The following is a 10,625-nucleotide window of genomic DNA, read 5'->3' as shown; positions in this document are numbered from 1 at the left end:
GGCCTTGACTTTCCATTCACCAAAGATCCTAGGATCTCAGCTGATGTCTCTCTTAGCTCTTTTTCACTTTCCACTGGGAAGAAACTCCCAGTCATCATCGAGTCAGAACATCTTTGGAGTTCATCACTCTTCAAACCCGGAAGAACGTGATCGCAAGTCCAAAACCTTGAAACCATCAAGACTTTCATCCGAGACTGCATCTGGACACTAGTCAACGACCAAGGCAATGCAAGTATCGTACATTTAACTAAACGAAACAGAGGTTTAGTATAAGCTGTAGACCCCGTTCTAAAATGGCGCTGATGGTTTCAATCAGGTGGTTAACTGACTCTTTTAATAGCTTCATTCTCTGATTTTTCCTGATGGTTTCATTCATCATGCCTCATTTGCCCTTTCCCATGTATGAGTGATTGTTTGTTTGTTAGACTGGTTTGTGTTAGTGTTTAGTTAATAAAACTCTTGTGCACAAATTACATGAGTTTCTGATTCTGCCTTGCAAATTAATTGTCCCTGCGCTGTGCAAGTGGACTCCGATACGGACCCGTTTTGCGGATCCGTTCCGGAGCTTGTGGTGACTCCGGGGCGGATCCGCTCCGGAGTCATTTTGCTATCTGGGCATGCTCTAATGCATTAATACTGTATGAAAGTATTTTCTGTGGCCACATATATATCCTTTCCTAGAGTTGATATGAACTTACACTGAATGTTCGCTGGACGAACAGATTAGTTGAGGGCAATTTAATTCTGCTACAGTTACTACTGGCAGCTGATATAAATAATTGTAATTAATCATAATTGTAATTATTTATATACATTTCCCTTTTGAGCTAATTTGCAACAGCAGTGAGATACAGCTACCATATCTATGGTGTCTGGGTCAACCCAGGTAGATCATAATCATCATAATACCACATTGTCCAATATTTTTATTTTTTATTTTTTAGAAATTTTGCATCAGATTGTAAAGTCAACACCATCACGTCTCAGTAACCTCTGATGGCACCAAAAGTAAAAGACATCAAGGCAAAAAAAAAATCTCAACTGACAACTTAATTGAATTATGGTGAATTTTAACAACATTGCCAAAGTATCTTTCATTAACAAGCAATATACCTGAATCTAATGAGGCTCTTTCTGGGTTAGAACGGCTGGGAGATGATGGCTCTGTCTCCACCTGGATTAGTTCAGTCTCTTCAGTCTTCTTCTTGCGAAGGCTACTCTTAGAGAAACCATTCTTACGAGACCCATGGGGACTCCATCTGTCCCAACTCCACCTTCTCTCACAAGGTTCACGCAAGTCCACCAAGTCTAGTGCTGTGGACAAGACTAGAGAATATGGAACAAAACATTGCCAACAAGAGTCATTCAGAATGAAAACCTGTATTCTCTTATTTTATTAACCATGACACATATTTATGGGTGAAAAATTCCAATCATGAATAGTGAAAAACTGATACCTAAAAAAAATATTTTGAAATGAGTTTAAAGGATTCATTGGGACAAAGAGTAGGCCTAAATACCAAGGAACACCAATTGAAACCTACTTTATGTAAGCAAGGGATAAAAAAAAAAACATTTTATGCCTAACAACTATGGGATAGAGGAGGAGAAGAGCAGATGAGTGAGAAGGAGAGGAGGAACAGATGACAGAGCAGTAATTATGGGGGAACCTGCTGTGTTAGAGGTGACTGGCCGTGTGGCTCCATCACTCTTGCTCTCACTCTGGAAGTCATCAATAGAAGGGCTGAGTAACGGACGGCTCTCTTGCTGCTCACTACACAACTGCAACACATAAACCAAACAATTTTCACTTAGCATGCAACCATTTCCACAAAATGTTGATCTTATTTGTAACATTTTTGTAACATTTATGTAGACATTTATTTTGTTTCCCATTTAATGTTTTTTTTTGGTCAAGTCAGTCTTTTATTTTAAGTTCTTGTTTCTAGTTCTTGTCATACCCCTTTTCCTTAATATCTCCCCTCTTTGTTGTTTAGCCACGCTGCTATAATACTTTTTCTCTTCTACTCTAAGCAGAAACTACTTTAAGTAGATCACTTGTAGGTTGATTTGCCCCAAAAGTGAAAATGCTGTGGCGCTATCAGTGGTCAAGGCAGTCAAGGTTTGGCATGTTAGCATGGACCAGCTAGCCCCTGTTGGTAGATGCCAATGTTGTGCAAGATACTATCCCCCTGCAAAGACCTCACTTGGACCCCAAAGCAATTCTAGTGGCCGGAGTTTTTCATTGGTAGTCTATTTGTGCCTCATTGGAAATGAGAGAAAATCACCACATATTTTTCTTAGTCATGAAAATATTTAATCAATGTAATTACATATTTAATTCATGTAATTACATATTGCAAATCACAGTCAGGGCTGTCACTAAAATTCACAACTTTTCCAGGTTGTCCCCCTCTCCCCTGGGCTCAATGAGTAAGATTTGTCATAGAGGACCTCAATGGACCCCAGTCATCACAGGACACGGAACAGTGCTCCTGGTTGTCCACTTAACGGCAGTGGTCACAGTATACTACAAACGTTAAAAATTGTCAAATTAAACGGTTCACATTCTTTGAGTTTTCAGTTTATGGTGCAGTCACATTATCAATTTTTTTGCAAAATTCCACAGGCTAAAAGCTTTACTGTCAATAGTGTCACGGAACCGGAAGAGAGATGGAGAAAATGGGTCTTTTTAATAATAAAATGAAACAAAACGAACAAAAACTACCCCGAGGGGGAAAAACAGGCAGGCAGGCCAGTAATAAGGCAGAGCAGAGCAGCAGGTACATACCACACATACAACAAGTACTTCTGACATATAACAATGGAGCAGCACAGGACTGCAGACACCTGGAGAATAAATAGGGAGATAAACGAGGAGGGTAACGAGGGAGACACAGGTGGAGCAACTAAAACAATAATGAGGTGACAAGATGGGAGGGGACAGACAATAAGACAGGAGAGAGCACATGGCACCAAACAAACACAACACAAGCCATGTGCTCACACAAAACCATGAGCGGATTCCAGACGCTCCACCAAATGTCAAAGGAATCCAGGAGGGAGGCGGAATGGAGGTGGACTAGGGGGAGGGACGGTGGGCCAGGCCCGTGTAGGGGAAGAGGACCTGGATCCTGAGGTAGATCATGGAACCAGGGTGGAGTGTAAGCCCACCAGGGTGGAGCAGGTGAAGCTGAAGCCCACCAGAGCGGAGCTGAAGCCCACCAGGGCAGAGTAGACGGAGAAGAGAACCACCACTTGAGAGGAGCTGAAGTAAATGCCGCCACCTCGGGAGGAACTGGAGCAGACCCTGAAGGCTCCTGGCATGGAGCGGGCTCTGGAGTGGATTCTGAAGGCTCCCGGACTGGAGCTGGCCCTTGAGTGTTCTCTGAAGGCTCCCGGACAGGAGCGAGTTCATGAGTGGACTCTGAAGGCTCCCAGACTGGAGCGGGTTCATGACTGGACTCTAAAGGCTCCCGGATTGAAGCGGGTTCATAACTGGACACTGAATGCTCCTGGACAGGAGCAGACTCTGGAGTGGACTCTGAAGGTTCCCGGACTGGAGTGGGCTCCTGAGTGGACTCTGAGGCAGGCTCCTGGGAAGCTGGAGTGAACTTTGAAGCGGCCCATGCACACAGAACAGCCCTGAGGTGAAAAGCGAAGACGGCCTTCTTGACTAAGGCAGCAGCAGAGAAATTGGGTGGCTCTGTAGTGGTCTCTGTGGTCGAGACAAGGAGAGCAGGTTGCTCAGTAATGGCCTCTATGCCAACAGCAGTGAGAGCGAGCGGCTCTGTGGCGGCCTCCATGGCCAAAACAAGGAGAGCGGGCTGCTCAATAATGGCTCTCGTGGCAGTAGCAGTGAGAGTGGGTTGTTTTGTGGCAGGCTGTTCTGGAGAGGGTGGCTTAGGGGCCTCTGGGACCATCGGACTTGGGACCACCAGAGTCGGGTCCTCCAGGACCACCAGACTTGGGACCACCAGAGTCAGGTCCTCCAGGACCATTAGACTTGGGACCACCAAAGTCGGGTCATCCAGGACCATCGGACTTGGGACCACCAGAGACGGGTCCTCCAGGACCACCAGACTTGGGTTCTCCAGGACCATCTAACCTGTTAACAGCATAGAGATGCCAGCAGCTCGCAAAGACCTCAGCGGTGGGTCTGCCAAACTGGAAGCCAGCCTTAAAAGCCCTGGGCACAGCCGGTGAAGAGTTTCCGGACTGGCTGCCCTCCTGTGAAGAGGCTCTGGACTGGCGGCCATCTTGTGACGGGACTCTGAACAGGGCTAGAAAGTCCACAAACGCCCCAAAAGACAGGTGCTCAGTGCCGTACCTCCTCCAGGTGCTGATGGGCTCATCAAGGGCATAAGAAATCAAATCCTTGAGAGCCGCATCATTATACTCCAGCCCCTCCGCAGCAGTCCTGAATTCCAAGGCGAATTCCCTCATGTCAGTCCCCCGTTGCCGGAGGGAACTCAATGCCGATAATTGGAGCATACGTTGATAGAGGGGGCTTCTGGTAGTGGAGGCTGGCAGTGGGAGGTTGACCATTCTCCGCTGAGTTCTCATTAGGCTGATCCATTCTGTCACGGTACCGGAAGAGAGATGAGGCGAGGACTCAATGCAGGAGAAGAATGGGTATTTTAATAATAAAATGAAACAAAACAAACAAAAACTACCCAGAGGGGGAAAAACAGGCAGGTAGGCCAGGAACAAGGCACAGCAAAGCAGAGTAGAGCAGAGCAGCAGGTACATACCACACATACAAGTATTTCTGACATATAACAACAGATCAGCACAGGACTGCAGACACCTGGAGAATAAATAGGGAGATAAATGAGGAGGGTAATGAGGGAGACACAGGTGGAGCAACTGAAACAATAATGAGGTGACAAGATAGGAGGGGACAGACAATAAGACAGGAGAGAGAACATGGCACCAAACAAACACAACACAAGCCATGTGCTCACACAAAACCACAGGAGTGCCATCTGGTGGCCATCTTGGGCACTCCAGCTGCAGACCGACAAATAGTGCCCACACTATAATTTCACACATAAGTCACTTACAAATCAAGATTTCTGTTGATGGTCAAAAGTGGCAAATTTACATTATCCTACTTGATCCCGTTGTGAAATCTGTGGGAAAAACTTTCGTCCTCACATGGAACAATAATAAATGTGACTGCACCTTTAGTTTGGTTCGCAAGCTAACAGCTTAGCCTAGTGCCTTAGAAAATGCTAACTGGTAAAGAAAACCAGTTATGAAAGTAAAAGACTCATAAATTAGATGTAGCTCTTAGCTTTAGTTTCTCCAACACCTTCATGTTTCCAATCCAATGATTGCTGCAACCAGTAATCTCCTTAAATGTTAGTGTTACATCATATTACATACTCATTCCAGTGAGAACATGAAATAATTAGAACTGAGATTATTATTCTTTACAGTAAATCATCCAATCTCACAACACAGAGGGTGTCTTATTACCTGTGGATAGTAGTAGTAATGATTGAAATCTCTGATTCAGACCAAAAAATCAGATACTTACTATCGAGCATATTGCATCTTTTAATTGATGCAATGCTGTAACTCAGTGACATTTCCAAATAGCCTAAATTTTCATAAATATATTGATTTGTTTACAAGAATAAAATAGACTATTACATGTAACAATACAATATACATATGTGTATACAGTACACATATCAATGAATCATTCTGGTGTAGCAGGTTGTGACACAACCTTCATATTTGGCCATAAGAAGTTACACAATGGCCATTTTTATGGCTGTCAAGAATTGCTAAATTAGAAAACAACTGCCCTTGACACAGGTCAGCACTGAAAGTGCCCTTCACTTCATAATTGAGGTCATAAATTATCAATATGGGGCATACAACAGAACCCATTTAACAGCCTTGTGTTTGGTAAAGGCCTCTTGGTAATGTGTAAAACGCATGAGGTCCATCCTGAAATCTTACAAGCACCAAACTAATTTTTCATAGTCTAAAGGTGAATTCACACAATAGTTTCAGCGATTTATTGACAAACCACCCAAAATCCTGTTTAACTAAATGTGCAGATATTTATGATCTTACTTTTCAAAACATGTCAGTTTATGCAAATTAGGCTTATTATAGACTTGCCTTATTCAGAAAACCCAATGCTATTTGTCTGGCATATTAACATTGTGCTATGACTGCCCACAGAAAAAAATCTGTAAATGTAATTTTATTTAATAGGGTTTTTTTTGTTCATGTTATATTCATAATAGCAGTCGAGTGTACTTTCTGCATTTTAAAGAATGATAAAGTAAAGTATGCCAGACTTCAATAGTCTGCTGCATCCAACACAACCAAGCATTAAAATGGCAGTTTGCACTGTTACCTGATTTTTAAAATTCTTTAAGTGAAAACAGCATTGTGCTAATAGTGAGTACAGTCCATTTTTAGTTAAGTCCCCCCTATGAATCCTAAATCTAAATTTCATATTTTTATTTTCAACTGTTTCATACCTGTGTATGAAGTAACTTCCTCATTGATTTATAATTATTTAGGTCATTGATTTGCTCAAAATTTTGTCTTTTGTGTATCCTAATTTAGGCTAAATTGTACAAGAATTCACCAATTACTTTCAATTTCACTTGGTCTTTTGTTAGGGATGAGATAGCAAGTGTTTTTCAGCCCATTTCACAATACACGCTCTTAACAGTAACTGGCAGTAAATTCCCCATTGAGCAGCTCATCACTATGTATTGAGAAATGCATGGCTCTCTGCCACATCCCCAGTGGAATAGAACCAAGCCCTCCAAACCACAAAATCCTCCAACATGTGGGTAAACCTTTTATAGACAGACAAAAATGACATCCATTTATTAACTTCATATAACTGAAGAATGGTAGTACAATAAATAAATAACATAGGCCTCCCCACATTGCAGCAAGACTCTACATCCACATTTCATTTGCTTCCTGCAAATGACCGATTCCCTAAGTGTGAGCAAACAGCAAATAACATGAACATGCAGCTCTGGATTTGGTATAAAACAGTAAACGTACATGCGATTCAAAGCCAAAACAAGAAACAGAAATAAAATGTAAGCAACAGAACATTCTGCAGCTGCTTATGAGGAGAGTAGCACTCACGTAAAGCAAATGCCACTCTTGTTTGTGTCGTGAAACACTGACGGTCTCAAAGGACCACCCCATTTTCATGGGTCTTTATGACATCATCTAGTGTGAACCCCATAAAGCAGCTTGCTTTCAACAACAAGAAGCAACTTCAGCACTTCCACACATATGGCTCATGTGTGTCACGTAACACTAACGGATATTCAGAACAGGGTGCACCAAGCTCTTGGTGTTACTTAACTTATTCACACAGTCACACTCACGCTTGGTGCTCCCTGTTGGTGGGTGTATGTGCTCAGCCCACCTTGGTTGTCACGGTGAGCAGGGGTTTTCCATCTGAGGATGCCTTACTTGGTAGCTCCTTCAGCACCATAGCAACCGCCCTAGAGTCTTTCTCCTACAACAGTGAAATCAACAGTGAGTTGTGTCAGTTTGTGTTCAAATTCCTGCAATTCTGCGGGTTCCTTGAGAAACACTATTAAAACATTACCAATTCAAATGAAATTCTGATAATTTACAGGCTTACAAGAAAAAAAAAACCCTCTTGCTTTTTAAGCCATATTTTGTTGGCTGAAAAAAGTTACATTTACCCAACTGACACAAAGCAATGTGCATAATTAGCATGCTATCATCTATTCTACAGCCCAAAATAAATAATTAGGGATGCACTATATATCAGTATGATATTGTTTATTGGCCGGTATTTTTTGGCAAATACGTTTTTATTATTTATTTTTATCAGACAATCGGTTAATTTAAGTGTGAATGGTTTAATCACTTTAAAATTAAATATCACTGTTAAAAGTAAACTTTATGTTAAAAAGTATAAAGTTTTTGTACTGTACATATATATAAAATGTTGTGATGCCTAAATTCCTGTGTAGCATCTACAATAACTGATTTTAGCTTTCAGCATTTTATTTTTAATTTATTTAATTAGTATATACTAATTAGTATATAATTTAATACTGGCTATTTATCAGCCATAACATGAAAATAATTATCCACTTATCAGTAATATTAGTGCATCCCTATAAATAAGATCTATTTGATATGAAGAACAGTTATCATTGCCAAAACTTTGCCACAACATAAAACTACTTATCCTCAGCAAAGACATGCTACAGTACATAAGAGTGGTAAACCATTGCGCTATTCAGGGATACACTGACTAGACACCAGCCAAAAACATGGGGCTAACAACTGTGCTTTTAACAGTCCCTATGCCACTCAGACAGATCTAAGCACTTAAGCCACCACTGGGACACTGAGAGCTGGAGTGGAAGCAATTCACTGGCAATGTTTAACACTGCAGAATGTAATTTAAACCCCAATGTATTTGCTGAGTTGAACAACTACACATTTGTTCCCATATTGCAATCAAGATCTAACTGTGCTGTTTTATAGTGACCAATGAAGTGAACCTCTAATGCAACACTCCAGGGTCCAGCAACAAAAAGCAGCAAAAAGAAATGTTTTTAAACTCTGGAGACTTCTAAGAAACAAAAGATCTTTCAAAAAAGATGCTATCAATAAGTTTGTGTTTTAAACGTATTTAACCTTATTAAAAAATGCCTATGATTGTTGGGTGTTGAGGGTGATTACAAAGTTGTTGCTATGTGCTTGCTAGGGGTGCTCATGAATAGATGATAGGTTGTGCAAGGTGGTTTCTAAGTGAATGCTTACAGGCCAAAGCTGAAAAAGCCCACCTCATGTCTCTGTTATATTCTCAGGCCAGCTGAACCAGCTGTGCATATGTTAAAACTTAGCCTAGTTGTGTCTTAAATGGGCCATAATTTAAATATTTGAGTGCACTATTAAACATCACTCCATGTAAACCAAAAAAGCCAGGGTAGGGTTGGGCAAAAAAATCGAATGTGTATCAGCAATCATAAATTTCTTAGAAATATATTTTACCTAGCTGACGAGGATCGCTCAGTCGCTTTGTGTCAAACTCAAATGCAGTTACGGGGTTTTTGACCAGTGAATGTGTGCAAATGTGCATTTTGTCCGTCATTAAAACTGCGGCATTACGTTTTCATCACCAGGTGTTTGTTGTAGCTATATGGGCGCGGCGCTCAGTTTCAAATACATAAATTATGAGCCTTTATAGACATAGTGTTTCTTGCGTAAAGAAAACGCTGTACTTATTCAAACAACAAGATCTTTATTTACCCTTGCAGACCTAGTTCAGCTGCTGTGGAACTTCAGTTCATTCAGTCAAGATAGAGGGGGTGGAGTTATGAGGTTTTACTGACAGTTTGAGCGGATCCAACAAGATTTAGTCACAAGCTCTTTTTAATACCTTTCATTAGCTAAATATTTGTAAAGCAGACAGACAGATGTAAAGGGTGACCAATATCATTTATTTATTGAAGGAAAAAAAAAAAACACCATCACCAAAAAAAGGGCACTTCGGAGTGTAAGGGCAAAAAGGGCATGTGCTCTGCACAGGTTGAGCCCTACCTGTGCACGTGCCTGCACAGAGGAACAAGTAGCTGAAGAATGAACTGAATGACACCAGCATCACTACACTAATTCCAAGAATCAGAACTTGCAGCACGTATTCTAATATTTCTTCAACACATTGCCGAAGGTCCAGAAGGTCCAGTAGCCAGCAGATGTATTAAGGTGTTTACAACTCAACGCATACTGTACAGTGTGGCATATTTAATAAGATATGTTTATTTCTTAAGTTATAATAAATATTAGTCTACATTTGTGTAGGTTTTGAATTCATGCACTGTATGTGCACATTTGTGTATGCTTTGAATTTAATGTATAATGTAAATTTTGAATGCAATATTTGTATGTCTTTATTTTATTGTGTATTACATGTACACTTGTGTATAATAATATATAATAATACATAATTGTGTATATTTACATTAAATAGCACACTGACCAACAATAATTACATTTCTATCATGACAACTCTCGGAGGGACTGGCATGGTAATGTTCATGACAATGTTAATGTATTTGGTCTTGGCGGAATAGATCTGCTACGCTGCTGCGGCAGAGCAAGTACCGAAACTTGCTACTGTCAATACATCCACAATATGCTGCTGTGAGCATGTAAGAAATACTGCTGCTGCACATATAACATTAATGAAATACTCCCATATAGCATACATGAATCACCCCGTAGCAGACCTATACAGGTGGAGCTGGGGAGGTGGAGGGTGGAGGGTTTCTGAAGCGCACTGCAACTGCAACAGCAATCACTAGCCAAGTATTTGAATGTTGAGCTGCTGATTGGCTGCTGATAAAAAAAGAACCAATCAGCTGCGCCATGAGACAATGTCATTATGTCCGATTGAGTTACACCTATCGGACTGCGCCATCTAGAGTTTCATGATAGAACTTTGGATTTGTTTGAATATCTATCTATCTATCTATCTATCTCAATTCATTCATTTATTTATTTTACCATTACCATGGCCCCTTTAGGGCAGGAGTGTCCAATTCTGTTCCTGGAAGGCCACTGTACCGCAGAGC

General features: G+C 41.0%; 1 protein-coding gene across 1 annotated transcript in view; it reads right to left on the bottom strand.

Annotated features, from left to right (window-relative positions):
* Positions 1-10,625, bottom strand: part of LOC107705296 (PEX5-related protein-like) — a 44,407-nt gene that overhangs the window by 15,576 nt on the left and 18,206 nt on the right. Inside the window, exons 2-4 of the mRNA XM_016508532.1 lie at positions 7,430-7,522; positions 1,671-1,782; positions 1,114-1,326 (exon numbers count right to left, since the gene is read on the bottom strand). Coding sequence (XP_016364018.1) covers positions 1,114-1,326; positions 1,671-1,782; positions 7,430-7,522 — 418 coding nt within the window. The remainder of the gene's footprint in view (positions 1-1,113; positions 1,327-1,670; positions 1,783-7,429; positions 7,523-10,625) is intronic.

Source organism: Sinocyclocheilus rhinocerous, unplaced genomic scaffold (genome assembly GCF_001515625.1).
Source record: "Sinocyclocheilus rhinocerous isolate Xijiao unplaced genomic scaffold, SAMN03320098_v1.1 scaffold2279, whole genome shotgun sequence".
Taxonomy (NCBI): domain Eukaryota; kingdom Metazoa; phylum Chordata; class Actinopteri; order Cypriniformes; family Cyprinidae; genus Sinocyclocheilus; species Sinocyclocheilus rhinocerous.
The sequence above is the reverse complement of the archived record's forward strand: the minus strand, read 5'-3'. Positions and strand labels throughout refer to the sequence as shown.